At 35.7% G+C, this 27,267-nt stretch overlaps 2 protein-coding genes across 7 annotated transcripts in view; both read right to left on the minus strand.

The window, feature by feature from the left end:
• The window catches only part of LOC127871494 (DNA repair protein XRCC1-like), a 75,453-nt gene extending 52,395 nt beyond the window's left edge, over window positions 1-23,058 (minus strand). For 4 of the 6 annotated variants that reach the window (XR_008045386.1, XR_008045375.1, XR_008045397.1 and 1 more), the window contains exons 1-6: window positions 18,418-18,586; window positions 7,667-7,759; window positions 6,898-7,005; window positions 5,996-6,154; window positions 5,228-5,296; window positions 3,383-3,491 (exon numbers count right to left, since the gene is read on the minus strand). Coding sequence is in view for 3 of the 6 variants with exons in the window: in XM_052414467.1 (XP_052270427.1) it covers window positions 3,383-3,491; window positions 5,228-5,296; window positions 5,996-6,154; window positions 6,898-7,005; window positions 7,667-7,759; window positions 18,418-18,468 (589 nt within the window). In the remaining 3 variants the exon portion in view is untranslated. Of the gene's footprint in view, window positions 1-3,382; window positions 3,492-5,227; window positions 5,297-5,995; window positions 6,155-6,897; window positions 7,006-7,666; window positions 7,760-9,009; window positions 9,155-18,417; window positions 18,587-23,028 lie in introns of those variants that run through there. The other 2 variants (XM_052414478.1, XM_052414476.1) reach the window with 2 other exon arrangements.
• A 3,032-nt stretch (window positions 23,059-26,090) lies between these two features.
• Window positions 26,091-26,834, minus strand: LOC127865140 (uncharacterized). Its single transcript, XM_052405030.1, has one exon. It carries the CDS (start codon window positions 26,832-26,834, stop codon window positions 26,091-26,093), a length of 744 nt encoding a protein of 247 aa, XP_052260990.1.
• Window positions 26,835-27,267: the final 433 nt, after the last annotated feature.

A 27,267-nucleotide genomic window follows, 5' to 3' on the forward strand; every position in this document is an offset into this window, starting at 1 on the left:
TGTTTATAGGTTGGGGTCATGTTGGCAAAGAAGAATGCAAAATATGAAAGCAATATGTCAAGGGACATTGAAAATATTTGGGGTGGTACGCAAACTTTAACATAGATTTATCAATAATATGCATATTCTAAGTGGAACAAGAGCACCACCTTGCCGGTGCAGACCGCTCATCTATTTTTCTTTTTTAAGGTGAAGCGACCTATCTCAATATTTCAATCACAAAGGAGGCAGGGGTGGGATGGACAGTGAAGTGAGTGGGTGTGGTCATTTATTACATTATCTTTCAAAAATAAGAAAAAATGCCCCCAAAAATTTTTTTTTGGGGGGGGGGGTGGGGATTTTTGGGTGGGATGGTTGGACGGTCTTTCAAAAATAAAATAATAAAAATAAATATTTGTGTTTTTTAACCATGGTCGGGGGGGGGGGGGGTTTAGTGTTAGGGTGTGGTCATTTATTAGATGATATTTTACAAAAATAAGAAACAAAAAACACTTTTTTGGGGGGGGGGGGATTCTGGGGGGGGGGCGTGGGGGATGGTTTGGGTGAAGTCTATTGTGGTATGTCAGGTAAGAGTTGTTTTGTCAAAGTATCAATCAAATCTGATCATAAATAAAGAAGTTTTGGCAATTTTAGCAAAATTGAATAATTTGACCTTGAGAGTCAAGGTCATTCAAAGGTCAAGGTAAAATTCAACTTGCCAGGTACAGTACCCTTATGATAGCATGAAAGTATTTGAAGTTTGAAAGCAAAAGCCTTGATACTTTGGAAATAAAGTGGATCTAAACACAAAATTTAACCATATGTTCAAAGTTACTTAGTCAAACAAGAGGACCATCAGGACCTTAGGCGCTCACCTGAAAGCCAAAGGAACTAGACTATTCTGAAAAAAATGCAAGCTGATTCATGAAGATTATTTCGGACCAAAAAAGTGACTTTTAACAAGTTTTTTTCATATTTGACCTTGTGACCTAGTTTTTGAGTTCATATGACCCAGCTTCAATCTCTGGCAACATTTCATTGGGACAAATGTTCTGACCAAGTTTCATGAAGATTGGCCAATAAATGTGGCTAATATAGTGTCAACAAGTTTTAACTAAAGCCATATAAGGACAACTGCCCCCCCCCCCCTGGCGGCCATGTTTTTCAACGAACCATAACCATTTTTGAACTCACTCGATCTATTGTTAGAACAAATGTTCTGATCAAGTTTCATAAAGATTAGATAATAAATGTGACTTCTAGAGTGTTAACAAGGTTTTGTAGTAAATAGCCATTTAAGGAAAAATGCCATGCCCCCTTGCAGCCATGTTTTTTAACTGATCTCAACCATTTTTGAACTTAGCCCAGATATTATTAGTTCAAATATTCTGACCAAGTTTCATGAGCATTGGACCACAAATGTGACTTCTAGAGTGTTAACAAGGGTTTACCATACAGTAAAGCCATATAAGGAAAACTGCCCTGCCCCATGGCGGCCATGTTTTTCATTCAGCTGCAACCATTTTCGAACTCGTCTAAGATATTATTGGGACACATGTTTTGACCAAGTTTCATGAAGATTGGACTAAAAATGTGACTTCTAGAGTGTTAACAAGGTTTTACTATAGCCATATAAGGAAAACTGCCACGCCCCCTGGCGGCCATGTTTTTCAACCAACTGGAACCATTTTTGAACTCGTCCAAGATATTATTGGCACACATGTTCTGACAAAGTTTCATGAAGATTGGACTAAAAATGTGACTTCTAGAGTGTTAACAAGGTTTTACTCTAGCCATATAAGGAAAACTGCCACGACCCCTGGCGGCCATGTTTTTCAACCAACCGGAACCATTTTCGAGCTCATCCAAGATATTATTGGGACACATGTTCTGACAAAGTTTCATGAAGATCGGACTATAAATGTGACTTCTAGAGTTTTAACAAGGTTTTACAATAGCCATATAAGGAAAACTGCCACGCCCCCTGGCGGCCATGTTTTTCAATCAACCGGAACCATTTTCGAACTCGTCCAAGATTTTATTGGGACACATGTTCCCACCAAAATTCATGCAGATTGGACTAAAAATGTGACTTCTAGAGTGTTAACAAGGTTTTACTATAGCCATATAAGGAAAACTGCCACGTCCCCTGGCAGCCATGTTTTTCAACCAACCGGAACCATTTTCGAATTCGCCCAAGATATTATTGAGACACATGTTCTAACCAAGTTTCATGAAGATTGGACAATAAATGTGACCTTTAGAGTGTAAACAAGGTAAATATTGTCGACGCACGACGGACAAAAGGCGATCACAATAGCTCACCATGAGCACGTTGTGCTCAGGTGAGCTAAAAAGGGCCATAATTCCGTCAAAATGACAACCAGAGTTATGCAACTTGTCCTGTACAGTCCCCTTATGATAGTTTGCGAGTGTTCTAAGTATGAAAGCAATATCTATGATACTTTACGAGTAAAGTGGACCAAAACACAAAACTTAACCAAATTTTCAATTTTCTAAGTATAAAGGGCCCATAATTCTGTCAAAATGCCAGTCAGAGTTACATAACTTTGCCAGCACAGTCCCCTTATGATAGTAAGTGTTGCAAGTATGAAAGCAATAGCTTTGATACTTAATGAATAAAATGGACCTAAACACAAAACTTAACCAAATTTTTAAAATTCTAAGTATAAAAAGGGCACATATTTCTGTCAAAATGCACGCCAGAGATTCTAACTTTGCCTGCCCAGTCCCCTCATGATAGTAAGTAAGTGTACCAAGTTTGAATGCAATAGCTTTGATACTTTATGAGAAAAGTGGACCTAAACACAAAACTTAACCGGACGCCTATGCAGACGCCGACACAGACGCCCACGCCAAGGTGATGACAATATCTCATAACTTTTTTTTCAAAAAATAGATGAGCTAAAAAGGGCCATAATTCTTACAAAATGCTTGATACAGTTGTCTGCTCTTGTTTATAGGTTGGGATCATGTTGGTAAAGAAGTATGCAAAATATGAAAGCAATATGTCAAGGGACATTGAAAATATTTGAAGGTACGCAAACTTTAACATAGATTTATCAATAATATGCATATTCTAAGTGGAAAAAGGGCCATAATTCTTACAAAATGCTTGATAGAGTTGTCTGCTTGTGTTTATAGGTTGGGGTCATGTTGGTAAAGAAGTATGCAAAATATGAAAGCAATATGTCTAGACCCATTGAAAATATTTGGGGTGGTACGCAAACTTTAACATTTGCACGCTAAAGGGAACGCTAACGGGAATGCTTACGCCGACGCCGGGGTGAGTAGGATAGCTCCACTATATATATTTCATATATAATAGTCAAGCTAAAAATGTTAAAATTTAAAACAAAATAAGTCTTTTTGAACATTTCACCTGAGAGAGGTTTTGATGGTGTCTCAACTTTGTCTCTATTGGTGAATATAGACCCAGTTTTTACTTCGCCATTTCCATCATCTTTCAGTTTAAAGAAGCCAAGTTTTTTCTGAAATGCAGAATAGTCCATATTCCAGAGAATAAATCAATACCAAAAAACAAACACAATACAATGTATGTAAGTTTAAATGGCATGAGTGCCTCTTCTACTTTTGTAAAAAAAAAATACAAGCTGTTTTATGGCCAAGTTTAACATACGACCTCCAAGAGTGAATTGACCTTGCCCTTTGTAATAGGGAGACAGGTGATACACATGACAAACTGTCTTCAGAAAGGTAAGTTATTTTACAATTTCTTGATGGGTTACAAAGCAAAGACGTGTTATGGCCAAGCTTGACCTCTGACAATTAAGTGTGACATTGTCCTTTGAGATTTGAAGACCAGTTTTGAACACAAGCAGTTTGTCACACCAATATGCATTAAGTTTGTGCCAACTTATTTTATAATCCATCACTATATGGCACAGCACTGGCTTATACAGGCGTTTTTAATCAGTTCAATGGCTTCTTTGACTCCTGACCCCTAAGTGTGACCTTATTTTTAGATATAGTAGACAGACATTATGGCCCAATCCAGTCTTATCATGGTCTTCACATACTATGAAATCTGTCATTACATAAAAAATGTCAAACGGACATCTGGACACTCAGACAGGCTGATGTTGAGAATGCTATATGACACCTTCTTCGAAGGGAGGCTTAAAAACTTATGCCTGGTCATTTCAAATACAGGTAATTAACTTAAAGTTTATATTAAAAGAATGTACATCACTACTGGAATGAACAAGAGTCTGTTAAAAACTTACATGCTGACTTACATTTAGGAGAAAACATAAAAACAATGAACATTTTAAATGACATTTGATTGGTAGTAAAAAAAATGATGCCTGTTGACAATATGTGAGCACATGCTCAGAATTGCTTGCAATAAATAAATAAACTAAACCATGCTCATGTTTTACCTTTAACCCCTTGAGTTTGAAATAAACCTTTGCACAAATGGAACAGAACTTTCACTGAAAACACCTTCTCCACAAGGTGAAAAATAATGAGAAATCATTTTTAAATCACATGTTTGATGCTAATGTTACAGTACCAACAGGCTGTAATATACCCAATGAGGACATTAGGGCATGGACATAAGTGTGCACTTGTAATATGAGTAAGGAAGAAAGGTCTTACAGGCAACTAGCCAACACTGTAAGGTGAACATGTGCAGTAAGTTATTGAAAAATGGCATTATCAATCATGAATTTAAAGTCCGGAAAAGTTGAATACATGTAATACTAAAATTTGACCTCTTATCAAGAGCTTGTCCTTTAAGCCAAAACAGAAGAAATACATACAGACATTCCGTCATCACATGGTCAACATATTTGGAAAGCAATTGCATGATAAATAATGCAATTATACTAGAGATATTATCCTTTTGACTTCACTAAGAAGCCGTGACCTTTCAGTCCCACTGTCTCCTTATAATGGACATTCATGGTAAGCTATTCTAAAATTGCATGATGAATGACAATGTGACAGTCCAAACAAACTGTACTTTACTTTAACCTCAAATAGTGACCTTTACCTTTGAGGTAGTGAGACTGGTGTTAAACAGATTGATGAACTTACAGTCGGGAAATACTGACCTAGGAATAAAGCACGCACAGACATTTATCAGTGACAGCTTTATGTAGCTTTCCACAAAAAGACTTGGAGAAATATATGTGTTTACTTATTGGTTTTGATAAATTATTGCTTGCACTATGGGTGGAGTTTTCAAACCCTTTTTTACCGGCTCCTCAGTATCGCCTGGTTCAGGTGGAGAATGGAACTTCACAAAGGAGAGGCCATATGTGCTGGTCTGAAATCATCAATCAAGCTCAAACAAGAAGTTTCAAGATAATTCTATTGTCTACTAACCATAAATATTCTTTATGAACAATTAAAGTATAAGGAACAAAATATGGACACAAACTTCGATTGTCTGATAACCACATTTTACTATTTCCTTTGTACTTTACTACTACTGAGTAACAAAATGTCTAGATTAGTGAATAACATAATGAATACTGCAAGCAACAGAAGTTTACAACTTCAATCGGATAAGATAACGATACTGTATCATATTTATCAATCTGATCACTCATCAATCAGATACCTAAAGCGTTCATAAACTAAAATTTGTTGTTCTGATGCTTAGCTATTTAACATCTCTGTCTAGTCTCCTTTGTTTTCATTTGCAGGTCGGAAAGTTATAATCTGTTAACAAGACTGATGAAGGGCCAGTCCAGACATATTGTTTTATGCAAAACTGATTTGAGCCGAGTTCTGAGAAAATGTGTCTAAATGCGCAAACTGCCATCCCAGATTGGACGAAAGGGTTGACAAAAAAAGCAGAAAAGGTCGTCCCTGATTAGCCTGTGCACACTACATACACAAATCTGATATAATATTTTCACACATGCATTTAACCACGCTAGTCTGGGTAAAAACTTTACGCACATGCATTTCAGTGTTTTCTAAGAGGGCAATTCATATCTGTTATCGTGTCTCTGGCTACCTTATTGAAGGGCTGTGTGCACACAATCTTCACGCGGTCCCACTTCTCCTTGGCAGCTGTAGCAGACAGCTGGCTGGTGTCAAACATGCGTACGCTGCCTCGGTTGGTGCCATTCCTGGCCTCCAGGGGGGTCATGAAGGACGAGGCCACTAGCAGAACCTGCCAGCACAGCAGAATGACAGGTCTGGATTTATCTGACTTGGTACTGATTTCTTCAGTAACTTGTTTTATTGTCAAAGCTATGCTCTGTGTTTTGAGACTTTGTATTGTTTCATATTGGGTAAATAGTGGCTCTTTTACAGTAAAAAATTGTTTTTTAATGTTATCAAGAAAATGAACAAAACCATGCATACAATACATAAAAGATAGGTTCAGTCTTTTGTCGCTTGTATGGAGGGAAGACAATGGTACAATAGTCAGTATCATCAATATGTTTCACTGTTTCTTACCGACCCCACAAGATCTGAGAAGATATATTTGTACTACCCTGTATCACACTAATACGGGTCATTAACCACTTTGCTAAGTATTTAAGCCTCTACCACTTAGGTACATATTTAAGAAGCTGCATAATACTAGTATAAGGATATACTAGCCTTAATGAAATGATAATTATGTGTTAACAGGAACATAAATAGATGTAAAATTATTGTCAAACAGACAGATATATGTTTACTTGTCTTAGCAATATAACAACCTGCCCTATTGCAAATTGAAAGTGTACAACAATAATAATAGTATTATCTGTAAAATGTAAATATACCTAAATAACTGGATATAATGATTGGGATTGAACCACATCTTTTTGAGACTCAACACATTTGTAGGCCCCCAGGACTAGATGATATAAAGCATAAATGTGAAGAATGACCTGTGTCATATGAGTGTGCTTGCTTACCAACCTGGTATTCATGGTCCGAGGTAAAAGAGGACTTCCCCACCAACACCTCAACAAAGGCCGAACCCTCATTACCAATGTCAATAGTGTGGATCTGGGAGGCCTTCTCCAGCTAAAAGGCAACAAGTGAGTGTTGAGAATTTATAGCAAATGCAGACAAGCTATAAGTCTGTTTAAAATCAATAAAATCAGACATGATTAAGGATATGATTAACAAGAGATGTGTTTGTCATCTCAGATGTTGTATTGCGCCGCTTTGAAATAAAATTTCAATATATCATTTGGCAGGTTTAAAAATTATCTCCCTTTTAAAGCTTATTACTTCTGTTGGATTGTTTTGTTTTTACTTTTGACCTTGAAAGATGACCTTGACCTTTCACCACTCAAAATGTGCAGCTTCATGAGATACACATGCATGCCAAATATGAAGTTGCTATCTCCAATATTGCAAAAATTATCCAAGTTTAAGTTTTGGGACAGAATGACAGACAGGCCAAAAACGATATACCCCCTCTTTTTCGAAGAAGGGGTCATAAAAATAAACTTTGATTTTAGCTTAATATCAAATTAATAATCATGTCAGTATTGCATTCATGCATGACTATAAAGGGCCAATAAAAATAAACATTGCTGTTGTCTGAATTATAAGCATTTCAACAGATCTATAAATATGTTGTTTTGGAACATAACTTCAACTATTTGAATATAATTGAATTACGTTGCTTTTGTTTCTACAATTTATTAATAATGTTATGATAATGCAAATTACATGCCTGAATCACTATGGAAACATTTTTCTCCCCAGGTGTTGCACATTTCCATTTGTAAGCTCCCTCTGGCTTCAACAGGTTATCCGCAGGATTGTTCTAAAATAATGTGGTATTTTTTATATGGGTCATGCTCTGTGAAAGGGGGTTTTAATGCATGTGCATAGTGTCTTCCCGGAGTAGCCTTCGCAGTACGCACAGGCTAATCAGGGACGACACTTTCTGCCTTAACTACATGTAGATTTTTGCTAAGAAGAGACTTTCTTGAAACAAAAAAATATCATAAAAGCACAGGCTAATCTGGGACAGCACTTTATGCACATGCATTAAACCCCCTTTTCACAGAGCACGACCCATATTTATTACAATTAGAGAAAATTCTAAGACAAGAATACCTTTTTCAGAGTTGTAAATTTTCTGTAACATTCATGTAACACAAGATCTTGGACAGACACATATGACTGTAAACAAATTAAGCCCGTGACATTAATTGTGTTGCTGTATAATTTACAGCCTGTGCCATTTGGATCGTAAAAAATAGCGCGATAAATCATAAAATTGGGACAAATGAAACATTATTTTGATTATAAAGGACAGAATTACAATTGCTCATGTTAAACTGCACTTTTAAATTTAAATAATAAACTGCTTCTTAAATTTCTCTTAACAATTACAATAATGTTAACTTAGTATCCTTTCATGTAAAACTTGCAATAATCTGCATCTTATTACATACACAATTAAAACATATGCTTTCTCAATGTTATAAACTAATAATAAGGTAAAAGAGTGTTTTTTTAAATTAAATATTAAATGGGGAAATCACAATAAAATATAAACAAACTCAATTAAGTTTGTGTGTGTGTTATTGATGGATTAATTAAATAAATTATACATCATTTTTTACCTTTCAATATCTTGTATTTCACTTTTTCAGTTTCATTTAATTGTTCAGCATAACAAGAATTTCACGAATATGAATCTGATTAAACAGAGATTTTACAAGACTATTGCCAAGCAATATATGTCCCCTACCGGCTCCACCATTGTCAGAATTTTTTATTTGTTGCCATAGCAACCAGAATTTTTGACGTAGGAACAAAATGAAATGACGTGCATAATATCCATATTGCCATCTATCCATGTTTCGAGTTTCATGAAAAATATGAACTTTTAAAGTTATCGCAGGATCCATAAAAGTGTGACAGAGAGACAGACTCACAGACAGATGCACAGAGCACAAACCATAAGTCCCCTCTGGTGAAACCGGTAGGGGACAATAAATTATAAATCACAAACATGTTAGTCCTTTAAAATTTTCTAACAATAATCTTGTCAAATATTTTCACCTTGCTAGAAGAAAAAGACTGAACTCCCAATTTGCAAAAATTCCTTTGCATGACATAAATTCACATTTTAGATTTCTTTTTAATATTTTAAGTTTGTATCTGAAAGGTAGTCTGCATCATTGATTTGCACGTGCATTTCATAAATCCCTAAAAAGTATATGAAGTCGGTACTTTAATCCATTGTTACAATTTATCATGTTTCAAGTTTGCTGAAAATCCTTATTTCCTTAGTCCTTTTGCCCACTATCTTGGATACTGTCGCATCGACAGGTGTGCATTGAAACATGCCATCACATATGTCTAACTACATTCATGAGCCAAAAGTAACACTTGATTGATAGTTGTTCTGATTGTTGGCTAAGGTACATCTTCAAAGTACCAAGAAGGACTTCCAGAAGCCCAATCTGATGTTCTCCTTGCAATGCAGTGTTTGGAGTTATTCCAGTAACAGGAGAAAGGCTATTGCAAAGCTCTACTGGATTTTTTTCAGATGCCCTAGGAAGTTAGTGGTGGGTTAATTTTATCCCATGCCAAATGTGGAGGGATATAGAATTTGTATTGTCCTTCATTCATTCCGTCAATCAGTCTGTCAAAAAACTGCTAAGGGCTATATCTCAGAATAGATATAAGATATCAACATACATTGTAAATATTTGTTATTAAGCAAATTCGTTGAATTGATATGCCCCACCAAAAATAATGTTTGTGACAGATGGACGGATTGACAGACGGACAATGCCAATTCTATATCCCCCTACTTTGGCGGAAGATAAAAATTCAATTTTAATGGCTCATTTGCAGCTGAACTAAGCAATTTTGCAAACTTCTCTTGGTTATTTTTGCTTTTTAATTGTTAATTACCTCAATTTCACTAAAACTGATGTCATTTAACATTTTAATGTCATCTATTACCTACAGTCGAAACCAGGAAGCTCGAACTCACTTGGCTCGAATTTCCGGTTGGCTCGAACTCTCATCAAAACACTGATTTTTTATTGCTATAATATATTCATACAAAATTTTGTTGGATGGCTCGCATTTGCAAGGCTCAAATTATCGGATGGCTTGAACTATTTTCACAGTCCCGGTCACAATTTTCACATGTTCTTTTGTTAGGATGGCTCGAACTCGCTTCGGGTCGCATAAACTGTTAATGGATTAGGACAGCTAGATTAAAGGCAAGCAATAATTGATATAACACTGGTTGCAAACATGTTATCCAGTCAATTGTTAATTGATTTGAGTAAAAGATGACATTAATTAACTAAAATATTGGTACATAAAGAATTAGAGTATTAAGTATATACTTGGTTCATATTAATTCAAAAGCAGAAAGTAGTACAAAGTAGTACTGACTTTAAGAAATATGTGAACACTATAACCGAAGATAAATATCTTCGTAAACAAAAGTTTAATAGAAATCGGATGGCTCGAATTACAGATGGCTCGAACGTTTGTTTGCCAGTCCCGACAAGTTCGAGCCATTGGGTTTCGACTGTACATGTGTTCCCCAATCTCTAACTCCGCTTTTACAAATACACTGCTGAAAAATCTGTTCAGTTTATTGGCCTTATTGTTTTTTTTAACTCTTCCGAAGCTTTTTACTATTGTTTACTGCCTTTACACACCAATGTCTACTGCTTGCATATTTATGATACGCTACATGTATACATGTATTTGCTGGAGAATATTTGTACTTTTCCCAATTTTTGTTCTTTTTCTGTATTGCCAGTCTAGAAACTTTATCCTACCAAGGTGGTGACTGTGCACAGCAAATAAGATCAATACCACTGAAGCCGAAACCAATACAGCATCCTATGCCAACCATCCTATGCTCATTTGGCAATGGGTCACCCAAAGTAACCATGATGGTGTTCCAGATGAAAGATATCCTCAACATGAAACTCATGAATCCATTTTCAAAATTCAAGAGGTCCATGGTATTGGGTCGTTTCGCCCTAATATCTGTTCGCCCTAGGTCACCCCTAGTCGTTTTGCCCTGGGTCGTTTTGCTCTTACAAGTGGGTCGTTTCACCCATATTATATTGCTATATAATATTATGGTTTTGAAAAAAAAATAATTTCAATTTTCTTCACCTTGTATGAGATGTATAAGTACAATGTGAATGACTCTCCAACTGAATTATGCACGTTTGCAATGTATTTTCGTGGTAATCAGATCAATTCTAGGAAATGTTGTTGCAAATTTGTTTTTTGATGACCGCTTTATGGTAGACTTATGCAAACATTCATTGGTTTATTCGTTTAGAATAAAGTCTTCTGCGTTGTTTGATACCAATATTTATCAAATCGGTTGAAAATTGATGAAGTAGTGAGCTTCGGAAATTGGCTGGTAATCAGCTTCAGAAATTGGCTGGTAATCCCAAATCAGAAATTCAAGGGTCTAAGTCACATCTACCTTGTTATATATGCCGGGGGGGGGGGTAACTTTCTAAATATGGGTATATAGGGGTGTGCCAAAAATATGGGGTGTGCTTTTCGACTAAAATTATAGATATTGGTATGGTTTTGAGTATCTAAGTAAAGATATGGGTACTTAAATCAGAAATTTGCTTGAATATAAAAGCATGGGTATGACAAATTTCATTCTTGTATATAAATGGGTATCAAAAAGTAAATAAAGGTATGCTATTTTGAAAAATAAAATGTTCGTATTTTTTCTGCGTTAGTTTATCAAGTGACGAGAAGTTAATTGTTATGCATTTTGATCTAATAATCATATAAATTATGTGTTTTAAAAGTGCAATTGCAGTTCACTGCCTAATTATGCATCAGATATTAATTTATACTTGATATGTTTAGTCTGTCTTAGTTATTAGTATTTGAAATGAGTCCACTTTTTCAATGGTGTCGTACACAAATGGGTCTGCTTTTTCAAAAATCTTGTATCGAAATGGGTCTACTTTATCAGAGTTCCAGTATAAAAATGGGTCACATTTCAGAACTCTCAGTGGCACATCCCTACCCTAAAATTTGGAAGTTACCAATCCCGGGTATCACTATTTTCAATATTATATTTGAGTCAAATTGACGTGTCAAAAATTAAGAGGTTCGAAAGATGGTTCGTCCATGATATATCTTCTTCTTCTTCTTTTATAATAATGGCTATGTTCAATACTGATACATTATGGCCATGTGTGAGGGGTTAAAAAGAAATAGATTGATAGGTTTCCCGAGTTACTCAATCCACTCAGGAAAATCCTATCAACAGTGATAAAAAAAGGTGCAAAACCTAACACCTTAAGCCCTTAAGACTTAAATATATACATATACAACTGTGCATGTGGTGAGAATAGGCGAGTTAAAAACAGGATAAAAGCAGAATCATGTGATCTAAGGAAGGAACACTGATGTAGACAGCACTGATTTAAATCCAGGAATCGTATCAGCGCTGACTACATAAGATGGAAGTGTGTTCCATTGTACAACTGTTCTTGGAAAGAAAGAAAATTTGTGGTAATCAGCTGTACTTGGTGGTATTTGGTATGCCATGTGATGGTGATGGCATGAGTGTCTAATGTAATGGAGTGAGATAGTGAAGGGGATTGACATCAACATGATTATATACTATTTTATAGAACAAAATGAGTCTAGCTTGTTGTCTTCTTGATTGCAAGGTATTCCAATTCAAATCCTTAATTATATTTGTGACCGTGCCCGGTGTCTTGCTGTAATTATTTGTTACAAATCTGGCAGCTTGACGCTGAACATTTTCAATTTTATCAATATCTTTCTGATGGTAAGGGTCCCACACACTAGAGCAATATTCCAAGGATGGTCTAACAATGCTGTTATATGCCGCTGCCTTAGTTTCCATTTTAGAAGAATGAATGTTTCGTTTAAAGAAACCTAAGCTCTGGCTTGCTTTACTACTAATTTTATTTATGTGAGGTGACCAGTTTAAAGTTGAGCTTACTTCAACGCCAAGATAGGTGGCTTGGTTTACAACAGACAGAGGTTGATTGTGAAGAGTGTAGGCTGTTTTTAATGGTTTACGGTTTCTCGTAACATGCATGATATGACATTTTTCTATGTTAAAAGACATCTTCCATTTCAGCTCCCACTATGATAGACAATCTAGATCTCTCTGAAACTGAATAGTGTCAGCCAAAGTTTTTATGGATCTGTACATGACACAGTCATCCGCAAATAGAAGGACGTTTGACTTCACAGACGAAGGTAGATCATTAATATAGAGCAGAAACAGAAGAGGCCCAAGAACTGATCCCTGGGGTACGCCAGAAATTACAGGGGCCATGCTGAAAGTTGCCCCATCTACAACAACCTGTTGACTACGGTTACCAAGAAAAGCTTTAATCCAAGAGTGTGTAGTGCCCGTGATGCCATAATGGGCTAGTTTCAGCAACAATCTACTGTGGTGTACAACATAGAAGGCTTTGCTAAAATCCATGATGGCAACATCCATCTGGTCTCTCTGCATGGTAGAAGCTAAGTCATGGATAAAACCCACAAGTTGGGTTTCGCAAGACCGCCGGGCTCGAAAGCCATGGTTGTTGTCCACCAGGATATTAAAGTTGTCAAGATGGTCTAAGATACTAACAACGATATGCTCCAGCAATTTACAAGTAATACATGTTAATGAGACTGGTCTATAATTACTAGCTTGGTACTTTTCACCTTTTTTAAAAATAGGAGCTACAAAAGCCATGGACCATTCAGAAGGGACAGAACCAGAAATAAGTGATTTGTTAAAAAGAATTGTAAAAATAGGTGCAATTTCATTTGAACATTCCCGTACAGGGGTTCTGAAATATTTTAAGAGTCTAATTGTCCACGGACAAGTTGGACCCACAAATTCACTTGTCCGTACCAAAGAAGTACTTGTCCGTACTTTTAAGATAGATAAAGGAAAAGGTCATTACTAATTAAGCAAATAATACAAGCATACACTTTTGTTAACTTCTATTTTAAATTATAAACATAGTTAACTAGAAAATTGAACAAAAAATACAAGCAAGATGTGCATATAATAAGATCACGTTTAAGTCACACATGATACTAGTCTTATTTTATAAGACGCGCAAAGAATTTAGAGATACTTTTTATGTGGACTAAATTCTTTGGAACTCCAAATATTACCAATATAAAAATAAAGCTTTATATTTGAGAGCGTCAACAAGTTCGACTAACATGATACCATCTCGGATATTTAATAATCTCAACATGACTAGACAATGCACTTGAAATAAAATAATCTCCGTTAATTATAAGTATATAATTATCCGCTAGATAAGGATCCTTACGAAGTTTACATTTACACACATCAGCAACGTTTCAAGCCAAGGAAAAACAATTAGCCAAGACTCAAAAAATTCTCGTTTCCGCTTGGCGTCGTGTGTTTATCATATTCATACTTGGCTTTTCTCTTTTTTTCCGACGCCGAACTGATTTTATCATTGGTCTGATTAGCGTCATGGCTAGACGTTGAAGTGGTTTTATTATATAAAAATCGAATGCAGGTCGTTAGAACATGTATGCGGCCATTTGCAATGTACGAAAAGTGTTATCTTAAAATTCTTATGCGTGATTGGCTGTTGCTATACACATGTGTGCTGGTTTCTCTATTAAAACAGGGACATAGGTCCCTGATTAAAATTGTTTTCTTATGCGTGATTGACTGTTGCTATATATACTCGTGGACTGGTTTACCACATTAAATAATTATTATCGGAAAATAACAAACCTCCAGTTAAAAAAGTGTGCTAGTCCGCAGATTAATCATAAGCTATTTATATAAACTTTTTTTTTTATTTTCAAAAAATATTGAAGTTTCGTTCTCGAAACAAATTTTACCAGGGAAATTTTACTTGTCCCCGGACAAGCCAGCTTTCAAAAACTGCTTGCCCAGAAGGGTAAATTGACGACCCGGACAGCATATTTCAGAACCCCTGCTGTAAGATTCTGGGTTTGATTTGGTCTGGCCCTGCGGCCTTGTAAGGATTCAGTTTGAGTAGGAGTTTCTTAACACCATTTACCGTAATATTAATTGATGGCATGTTTTTATACGGGCTATTACCAAGATCTGGATATGAGCTGTTTGTGTCATTAGTAAAAACAGAAGAAAATTGTTTATTTAAGACTTCAGCTTTTTCCTTAGGATTAGATTTTAAGACCCCATCATCCCTCAAAGGTGCTACACCACATGAGTAATTTTTTAAGCTTTTTATGAACCCCCAAAATCGATTAGTTGTATCGTCGAGTATCCCAACATCGTGGGAGTTCTAACATCATTGTATCCATTATTATCGTGACCTCTCGTCGCGTGCGTTATTTTTCCGCGTGCCTCATGTCAAAACTGACAGCGGTTTGTTTACACAGCGTCCGAGAAGAAATTCAACGAAAATGCTATTCAAACAGGTAAATAAGAATAAATGTATTACCACCTTTCTAAAAAAATGATATTTTACTATTCCATGTTCATAGCGCGTGAAAAATGACCGATATAACGCCCCAAAGTGTTGTCCCCATTTTTTTCGTTTACAGAGCAGACTACGTGACCTTTCCAGGGCCGCGTATGCAAATGAGTATTTAAATATTAGGCCAAGCAATGTTTTATTTTTCTGTTAAAGTGACTTGATATTTTAGCTGTTTTCTACAATCAATGGTCTGCAATAAAATAGCACTGAGTTAAATGGGTTAAATTCTCTATTTAAAAGCTCAAAATCAACGAAAATTTTGTAAAGTATTTCGTCAAATAAAGTTAACACCAAAACAATCAGACTTCCTTATAGCAATAGCCACAATTTCAACGCTAGATGTGGTATGATTACTAGATTTTTGTAGATACAAAATGCTCGTTTTTATTTATTTGTGACCACAATAAATTCCATGTTAATTTCCTGCGAGTATATCTATTGATTCGACACATGAACACTAAAATGGTACCATATTAAAACCATAATTAAAAAACGAGCATTTTGTATCCACAAATATCTAGTCTACCAGACCACATCTGGCGTTGAAATTTCGACAATGACCATAAGGAACAATGATTTTTCATTGTTTAGCTTTATTTTACGAAATATTGTACGAAATTTTCGTCCATTTTGAGTTGTAATGTTACTTTATGTAAACGCAGCTAATTATATTATGTAAGGATTGGGGATCCCTTTTACTGCATCCGGCCATTGCTGGTTCCGAGGAATAAGTCCTGTTTTAATGAGACATACGTAGATAGTGTTTTTGTTATTTTCAGTGTTAAAAGTAAGAACTTGTTAATCCCAAATAAAAAATGCACAGCTTAATGAAAGTTAATTAGTTACAGTAAACAATTGACCAGTCGCCAACTCCGCCCACATTTTGTCGATCAGCCAATCAGATATCGATTTTTCACACACCCCTCAGCAACGCTTATCTGGCCGCCATTTTGTCCGACAAACAAAGCGTGTTGTACATATGGAATGGACGTATTTTTTAAGAGTTTACACAGATTTTATATCAAATGCATGATCATTACTTTTCGATCATTATTCAAAATTGTAGGTGCTATACATACTTTATAAAAGGTTATTATTTTATCTTTTATTTCTTGAACATATGAACGAGTAATGAGAAAACAAACACACTAAATAGTTTAACCACACCAGGTGTGTGTTCTATAAAACGTGTTATACCGTATGATGCACAATATTATTAAGCAGTTTGGGCAACATAATAATTGCCACACGTGCTTATTAATCTCAGCGTAATTGTCGATGATTAATAAATAACAGTATGTTGCGTGGATCTCAGAATGAAGGAACATTAAGGCATTGTTAGGTACTGTACACAAGAAAAGAAAACTATTTAATTACTTAAATGATTTCCAATTATATAATTATTTTCTGTGGATCATAAACAAGGGAAATCATTATAAATTGTTAACTCAAATATTGTTTTAACTAAAGTAAAAACGAAAAAGGGTGATTTCAACGCGGCTAAGACAGCTTAGAGCGACTTCAAGTGTAAAATGTACGGCTTATAATACAACAACAACATTTCTAAAACAACATATATTGATACGGGGAGAAATGTGAAAATTGCAATTAACATATAAGGGCCATCTTGTTATAAATAAGCAAATGCATTATATGCTAAATGTTTTCAATTCGAATGTTCGTGAACAGCACCGTAATACCAACATTTCATTATTTGATTGTGAAATGTAACAGGTTCGCATTAAACATAAATGAAATAAAATGCATATTAGACTATCTGTTAATGAAACCACGAAATTAGGCCTGTATTAAATTATGGTTACAATCAAAATTAAATTTATGTCTAAATAAAAAAATTCGGTGTCTTTTTTAAAATAACACAATAAAACAAAGATCTAAACATTTTTAATAAACAAAAAACCCATCATGATATGGATATGTCATTTGCATTTAATAAAAATATTTTCAAAATTATATATGAATAGCCACCGGGTTCACTGTCAGACGGTTGAATACAAGTTCAAATTCAATATGAAATATGAAATAAATGCTCATTTTTACAACGGATTTTTCATCAACTCCCTATATAAAATGTATAAGAAACGTTTCTGATAGTCAGTCTGCCGTTAACTCATTTATTTTGATTACGCCATTTCTCTTCAAGTATTTATGATTGTATTAACGTTTAACAAAGCAGTTTAGTTTAGTGTGCGGCTTTAATAATTTATATTATAGAAAAGAGCATAATACATCATTACAAGTATAGAATTTCCCTCACGTAATCCGCTATAATTGCGATCTGCTTGTCGGAGTTTTCTAATCACTAGACCACGTGACTATGTGGGCGGAGCGATCGATAATTTGGCGACTGGTCAATTGTTTTGATTGGCCTAATGCAAAAAAATTAACATTTTGAAACCAGAAGTTGATCAATTTTAACCTGGAATGTTTACTACGAACTTAGGATACACAGGGACCGAGACGCTGAGCAATGGGTATGCAATGAAAAGGTAGATTATATAATATTTTGTTGCATGTTTTTTGTTTTATCTTCCGTAGTAACATTAACCAATAATCGATGTAATATTTAAGTGTTAAACCAAGATCTCTTGACAGTTTACGTCGCGCAAGGCCGACTTTCGTTATTACCACGATGTTAGGATACTCGAGGATATATATATATATATATATATATATATATATATATATATATATATATATATATATATATACGAGTAAACGATTTTTTGTTTTAACTTACTTTTTTTGTCTTGTTATTTTGTGTAATAAATGGACAATTTTGAGAGTTTTGGAAGGGGGTAGCAGCTGGGGGAGGGGGTAGTAACTAATGCCGATTGCCTGTGTTGAGATGTCGACGAAATTTACATGAAACTTGTCGCGAAAACACATTAAAATTATGGAAGGATAACGCTTTCATCTATCAACGAACCTTGTCTTCGCTGCTGAATGAAACAACATGCTGGAATTTTATGACGGGCATTATTGTATCCGTCTAAAAATGTTGATTGGAAAAAACGTGTAAACAACTTTGCCGGACAAGCCAACTTATTGTTTGTTTACCTTCTGCCGGGAAAATTGGAATAAGTCAAGACGGTGTTTTAAAAACACCCCATGATCTTTACGGTCCCTAAAACGTGAAAGGCGTCAAGTGATCGGTCCACTTAGCACGCATTCTCCTAGCATGGTTGTCGTTCGTGCCTCAACATACATATTTAAGTGAATGTAATGAACCACAGTGTAAGAGAGTGCTTAGCACGGTGTATAACCATATCGATCCCCCTCTCGGATGAAACGTTCGGATACGGTAACGGTCATTCTCGGAATAAAACATGGTTCTGTGTGGACGTTCAACCACAAAAACAACAATTTATTGTTAAAATGGGACAGGAGTCATTCAACGTAAGTATTGCAGGGAACATGAGAACCATTCTGCTTTGCAATTACTTGTTTACTTTTTTGTTTTGTTAGTAATAACTTATATTTAAGCTACACAGTTGAGGGAGGTCCCGCTATTGAATAATAGTTTTATTATTTTTAAATGTGTTTTGCGTGTAAATGCAAACATCTGGTCGCTTTGATAAAATAAGTTGTATTAAATAATGATAGATATTATTTAAAACGAGAACAGACCCTTGACATTGTCAAAAATATTGAAAATCTAACTACTGTATGAAGCACGGATATCCCTCTCCAATATGTGATTATACCTTCACAGGCAACCTCTTCGATACAGTTGGTCTACTGCTGCTTATATAAGATTAAAAAAATATTGAAAACCCCGACTGAAATTTCGTTTTAAATATTAATTATTTAATGATTACTGTTCAATTTGATTTTAATTATAACACTAGTTTTATCATGAACAAAATTAAGCTAGCCATTAATTGTAACATGTCTTTAAGGGTTTAATAAATGTGATACAAATCAAAACTTGCAAAACAGGCTTTGACTTAGAAAACTGTTTCAGGTATCAACCCCGAAAATGTCAAAGTCGGTAGATGTGCATTTTGTATCTATAAATGAGTGTTCTAACCCAATTTTAAATATCGGGTGAAGCTTAAATAAGTCCACATTAAGCAGATGCAAATATTGGTAAGATATCCATCGCAAACACACCGTTGGCAATCTTATTCCTGTGAAAGCCAGTTAATACTTACTATGGATGATATTATGAAAATGTATGACAAAAAGAAACAAATAGACATGGTTATATTAGATTTTAGTAAGGCGTTTGATACCGTACCACATCGGAAACTACTATACAAACTGAAAAATTATGGAAAAAAGGGTAACATCTTAAAATGGATTCAATCGTTCTTAATGGAAAGAAGCCAAAAAGTTATTGTTGAAGGTGAATCCTCTTCTACATGCACAGTAGACTCAGGAGTGCCCCAGGGTACAGTGCTCGGTCCTCTACTATTTTTGTGCCACATCAACGACCTACCAAAAAGTGTAACATCACAAGTACGTCTCTTCGCCGACGATTGTCTTTTGTATCGACCAATAAACTCTTTTGAAGATCATATCAACTTACAAAAGGACTTACATTCACTTGAAAAATGGTAAAAAAACTGGGGAATGAGGTTTAACGAAACAAAGTGTTATCTCATGACAATGCATTGACAACGTGTACCATCAACATTTAACTATTCTCTGAACAACCATTTCTTAAAAAAAGTTGAAGATAATCCATATCTAGGAGTCCAGATCAGTGAAAACTTAAAGTGGTCAACACATGTTAATAAAGTCTGTAACAGAGCAAGCAGTATTCTTGGATTCATCAGGAGAAACTTAAGACACAGCAACAAAAACTTCAAAGAGCAGGCATACATATCACTAGTACGTTCAATTTTGGACTATGCAAGCATTGTGTGGGATCCATATCTTCAAAAAGACATTGACAAACTGGAAGGAGTACAACGGCGTGCAGCACGTTTTGTCTGTAACAACTACAAAAGCAAGAGCAGCGTACCAGAAATGCTTAAAGAACTGAAATGGCAACCATTGAAGGACCGACGTAGAGACCAACGATTGGTTTTCTTCCACAAGATCATCTACGACCTGGTGGCCGTCCCCGCTGACAATCTCCTAGAAGTCAACAAACGCCCACAACGTAACCATAATTCTAAATCCATCAAACTGGCAACAAGTAACACTGACATTTATAAATACTCTTTTATTCCGCGTACTATTCGGGACTGGAACTCTTTACCAGACAGTGTAGTGACTTGTACTAAAAGTGAACAATTCAAAAGTGTCCTAATAAAATCGGGCTACTAACATTTTAACATCAAAGGGCACACACCACACCCTCGATAAGTTTTGCTCAGAAGTGAGCTAGTTTCGAGTACCATACAGATACAGATACAGATATTCTGCATGATCCTTAACACCTGATCGAACATCACCAAATCCATGTAACCATGTCCATGCTTATGACCTGTACGAAAGGTGTGAAATCTCATGCGCAGAAATATTTATAAATTCTTAGTAAGTTATTATTGTAAGACAATTATGCACATAAGGGTCGTCAGGCAATAAGACACACCAATTTTGTGTATGCCTTAGCCTAAAGTGTAGCTAGCTGGTCGTTTATTTGTGAATGTCACTGATTGTATTTCTGATTTTAGCGTACATGTATTCGAAGATAATGTGACACGGCGAATTTGCGCGTATGTATATTTGCCATCGCCAACTATAGAGTTCAATAATTATTCCGTAAGTTACCAACAGTAAATAGCTTGGTCTACATAACCTGGCATACACATGAACGGCAACATCTGATGGCTTTTTTTCCGGGCGCTTTTATCTGACTCGTTTGCTCTCCTATTAACAAATATTTATTTGTCTCGGATACCTTTACGCACTGAGGCTGATACTACAGTAATTCAAAAACTAAATGATGCGGTTTTATTATTTTTCAGTTACATATAAAACATATTTATGTAATAAATAAGAATAATTCTTGCCGTAAGTTATTTTAAAACAGTTAGAACTTTTAATATTTAAACACTGATTCCGGGCGCAATTACTATGTTTATTTGTAGAATTTGCTTGATGATTATTTACTTTTCAGAAAAGGAATTTCCGCCTAAGTTACTGCTATGGTGCGTTAGGTGTGTTGTCTATTGCATAACCAATAACGTGAATAACGTTAATTACATCTTCACTCATATTAAATTGTATATATTACTACAATTGTATAAAAGTTAACAAAACAATTCTTGTTTTTGCTAGAAACAGGACACCATACTGATCGATTGTTTTAATAAACAAAAACGTATGCATAGATTACAGTTTAAAGGTGCATATTTACGGTATATCCACTCTATATGGGCATGCATAAAAACATTAACATTTTTTTAATACTATATTAATGTAATCTTAAAAAAGAGTAAATATAACGCTTTCCCCAATGACTTAAGAACCTTTAAAAACGAGGTCTGTCTGTGTTTAAGTGATCATTAAGTGAATACCTTAAATAAATTAATAAATCCCTAATATTTAAGATTGTATTGCCGTCAGTACGCCGTTTAAAATTTGGTACAAAATTATACATGTATAGATAAGTAAAATATAATCAGATTGCTCATGTCCTGTTTACTGAACGAACAAGATCCTGTAGTTCAATTCCAAGTCTTCAGGAAGGCTTAAGTTTTGTTTCGTCGCACTTTTAAGCGCATGGGGTGACACCCTCTCGGCACGCCAGAGGACCTTGATACGTCTGATGTTTTTGATTTTCTCTGCTTTTTGCGTCGTTTTTTTAGCAAATGAAATGCATGGTCCCTGCAAATGTATTATGTATCTGAGAATAATCCGTAAGGTTACCTGTGCGCTGAAATCCCGTAAAAAAGAGGAATACATGAATTTAACTTCATGCAAACCAAAAATGACAATTTTCGACAATGTCACGAACGTTTAATTGATGCATATTTTAAATTTAAGATAATTACAGCTGATTTATCTCAGTTTGACATTTTAAGGGTATTATTATGAATGGAAAGTCATATAAACAACACAACGATGCGATAGTCAAGCGTGCAACGTCAAACTGTGTGGCTTATATCTAAACTTCAGTTCATGGAAAATTAAAAAGTACATACAAACATAAGTCAAAGGTTGTATTGTTCCGTGAAATACTTACTTTTGACGTACTGCGTTTCCTTCATGGTCCAAAACACATATTTTGTCCCCACTCCTCATCACAGAACCATGTTTTTATCCGAGAATTACCGGTACCACATCCGAGAGGGATACCGATATGGCGTTTCATTTGAGAGGGGGGACCGATATGGTTATACAACGTGCTCAGTATCTAAAAATAAATATTATTTAATCAACGCAGACTTTGGGGAAATTTGCGTCGGACAATCCTTAGATTGGGAATTATGGGTCTTTCTACATCTACATCGTACGTCGCGGCCATCAAGCTTGACATTTACGCGAAGGGTGGTGACAAAAAAATAAAGTAAATAGTGAGAAAAAGCAAAGTAAAAAGAGTTTGATAGTTGAAAGTAAGAAGGACAGCAAAGATGCGTACCAAGCTACGTTTCATCCTTTTCCCTAATGCCTCTCTGGCTACGATGGCCGCCAAAAGGATTGAACCTCAACCGGCACAGCCATGAGGGGTCATTGGGAGTTACTTTTAGCTTGCGCTGATGAGTTGATTAGCGTAATAGTGCTAGCCCCTGCTTTGAAGATACCAATTCAGGGGATTCGGAGACAGGGACTGGTAAGCTGTTCCATCGTAGTTATTTCGGCACCTGGACAATTCGGACTTTATACCCTATATATATGTAGGCACTTTCGCTTTGTCACTTACTTCATGTTTCACCAAAGAAATTAACGTACAGTATTAAATCACTTATTAGGAAATACAAATAAGACAAACACATCGACGGAGGGGGTAATCACGCGATAGTCAGGATGCCGACGTTCATGCCGAGGAAGGTATTTTCTGCTGTGTTAAACCCTTTAATACTTGTATTAATTGTTTAAATGCTGCTTGTTCTATAGGGATCTATTTAAATCCGCCTCAGGAAAAATAATAAACACACACTATTGCACTTTTCAACTATATGATACTTTTATTACACTATAGTTATTTAAAGATTTCACAATATACTTTACTTTTCATATAAAGCATTAAAACAACTCTTTTCTATTATTCCTAGTGTTGCTATAACATATTTCCATGTCTATGCTGCTTTCTCTATAAAACCTAAAATTTAACTGAACTAAAACAAAGCTTATTCTAACAGCTATTTTAAATGTCAAAACATCTATTCAATTTGCTACAGGAAACAAGAGCATGGTGAAATTAATTCTCTTTCAACAGAGTGATATTTAAAGTAAACAAGCAAATTCGTTGAATTGATATCCCCCGCCCATATGCTTCTTGACACAAAAGGGTTATATTTGACACTGAAAAAAGCATTTTTTCAAGAAACAAAGGGCCATAAATCTGTAATTAACAGATGGTGTACAATGTCATTTGGCGTGCATCATCCTCTTATCCATATATATACTCATACCAAGTTTCAATGAAATCCGCGAAAGCACTTCCAAGATATGGCTCCGGACACAAAAGTGCCTATAGTAAAAAGCATTTTTTTCAAGATACAAAGGGCCATAACTCTGTTATTAACAAATTGTATACAATGACATTTGGCGTGCATCATCTTCTTATGCCTATATATACTCATACCAAGTTTCATTGAAATCCGCCAAAGCACTTCCAAGATATGGCTCCGGACACAAAAGTGCCTATAGTAAAAAGCATTTTTTCAAGATACAAAGGGCCATAACTCTGTTTTTAACAGATGGTGTACAATGTCATTTGGCGTGCATCATCCTCTTATGCATATATATACTCATACCAAGTTTCAATAAAATCCGCCAAAGCACTTCCAAGATATGGCTCCGGACACAAAAGTGCCTATAGTAAAAAGCATTTTTTCAAGATACAAAGGGCCATAACTCTGTTTTTAACAGATGGTGTACAATGACATTTGGCGTGCATCATCCTCTTATGCATATATATATACTCATACCAAGTTTCAATAAAATCCGCCAAAGCACTTCCAAGATATGGCTCCGGACACAAAAGTGCCGGACGGACGGAAGGACAGCCGGACAGACGGACGGACGGACGGACGGACAACGCCAAAACAATATCCCTCCGCCTCTGGCGGGGGATAACAACAGGCAACACAATGTTGTTATTAATTTTATGGTTAAATGCTATCCATTAATTTCCCTGCAGAACATTCTCCCCTACCTTGATAAACTTTAGTTTATCAAAATGTCAAGTATACCAGATGTTTGCTAACTGCTTATGCTAACTGTACTCTGTCAAATTTCAAAAGTATGCCATATACTATATTCTATCAAATGCTGTAAGTATAAGACTTATACTGTATTCTATCACAGTATGACATATCTTCTGTTCTATTTGCTTATCTAGATTCAGTGGAAGCGTTACTATTACTATACTAACTATAATTTACTGTAATATCAGACTACAATACAAACAAGACACTTTAATCTCAAAATTCTCAACTACAAACAATCGCATTATTTTTATAAACAAAACGATAACATTTCACATGCATATATATGATAAAAGTTTGAAATAAAAGCAACAAATAATATACATTCTCTATCATCAAAATGTAAACAAAAATGTAATTACAAGACATCAAGCAAAATTTCAAGCTCTTCAGTTTCACAAAATGTTCACTATGTTTGTCTTCCCAAATATAGGATATACAGTTATTATTATGCGCTTTGAGTCAAATTGCAAATCTGTATATAAAACTTTTTACTCCTAACAGTAATAGTTACTGTGGTTGCTTTGTGGATTATTATGCCACTTAACACAACAACCAACATTCAACTAGCCTCTTTACACTTGCACTTGGTCTTGAAGCTGAGTTCATGCTCTAATCTTCTTCCTCTGGCACAATTAAACAAAGTCTTGTAATTGATCTCTTCAAAACTGATTGTCCAATACGAACACTGACAGCGCGAACATGACCATCAGCTCCTGGGAAAATCTCCACTATTCTACCAAGCGGCCATCGACCTCTAGGCTGCTCAGGATCGACAACAAGAACAACGTCTCCTGTCCTAAAGTGTCTGTGTTGTTGAAACCACTTCTTTCTGCCAGCAAGCATTGGCAGAAACTCTCGCAACCAACGTTTCCAGAAGTGTTTCACGAGTTATTGTACACGTCTCCAGCGTTTAATTGGGCTATAATCTGTGTTGTCAACTGAGTCTGGAGCAAATTGACCTCCAACTTGTCCAAACAGGAAATGATTAAGGAGTAAGCGGTGTGCAATCATCAACATTTGCAGACTAGTACGTTAGTGGACGAGAATTAATCAAACTTTCAGCTCCAGTACAAGCTGTGATGAGCTCTTCATCAGATATATCAGCTGAGGTCAAGATTGCTGATATTGCTCGTTTTGCTGATTTAATCATTATTTCATGTACGCCACCCCAGTGTGGCGCCGCAGGAGGGTTGAAAAACCACTGTATTCCTCGGTTAGCAGCACTTTCTTGATTTTGTATTTTTTTCTACATTCTGCACTAGTTCTCTTAGTTCTTTATCTGCCCTACAAAGTTAGTGCCATTGTCAGAATACACTGAAACTGGTAAACCTCTCCTATTCACCATTCTGTAGAATGCATTTAAGAATGCGTTTGTGTCGAGACCAAAGGCTATTTCTAGGTGCACTGCCCGTGTTGATACGCATGTAAATAGACAGAGGTATCTCTTTGCTCGTCTTGTACCCCTTCCCTGGATTGTAATGTAAGGACCACCAAAGTCTACTGCGACATTACTAAATGCACGCATGGTTACTTTTGTTCTCACTTTAGGTAAAGGTGCCATGATTTGATCCTTTGGATGGCCTTTCCTTCGTTTGCATTCAGAACACTTGCTTTCCCAGTCTCTTATTTGTTCTCTAGCAGCTACAATCCAGTATTTCACTGACAGATCAGAGAGCGTTTGGTTTGTTCCGCTATGATTGCTCTTTTCATGGGCATCTTTCACTATTAACTCTGTAACTGGACTCTTTCTGGGTAGTAACACAGGATATTTAGTGTCATATGGAAGAAATTCAGAGTACTTTAATCTACTGTCACTTCTCATCACCCCTTCGGTGTCTAATCTTGGATTCAGTTTGATCAGTTTGCTGGAAATTCCTACTTTCTGATTCTTACTAAGTTTATCATACTCTTCTGCAAAATATCTTCTCTGTGTCTCTTTGATCATTTCATTCTTGCTTTCTTCAATTTCAACTGCATTCAATGGCCCACGGACTCGATCTTCTTTCTTCATTTTGCAGTTTTCAAGAAAAACGTATGACCCATGCTCGAATTCTAACAAGTTTTGTCCAATTTGAATATCTTTCCGGGCTAAGTCTCCACTCTTCTTGTGACACAAAAAATGTACGCAAATGTGTTTTTGCTGTTTTTCGCATTTCAAGTTTTCCATCATTACCCACATCAATTTTGCTCTTTGGCCATTCGTTTTCACTTTCTTTTAGGAAGCTGGGGCCTTCCCACCAATTGTTCGCAACAGCAAGACTGTTAACAGGTAAACCTCTTGACACATAGTCTGCTGGGTTTTCGTTTGTTGGAACATATCTCCATTGACTTGGATTTGTTACTCTGTGAATTTCATCAATTCTGTTTGCAACAAATGTTTTGAATGTCTGCTGTTATTTCGTATCCAATATATGACATTCATGCTGTCCGACCATAATGTTACT

The sequence above is a fragment of the Dreissena polymorpha genome, chromosome 1 (assembly GCF_020536995.1).
Source record: "Dreissena polymorpha isolate Duluth1 chromosome 1, UMN_Dpol_1.0, whole genome shotgun sequence".
Lineage (NCBI taxonomy): Eukaryota > Metazoa > Mollusca > Bivalvia > Myida > Dreissenidae > Dreissena > Dreissena polymorpha.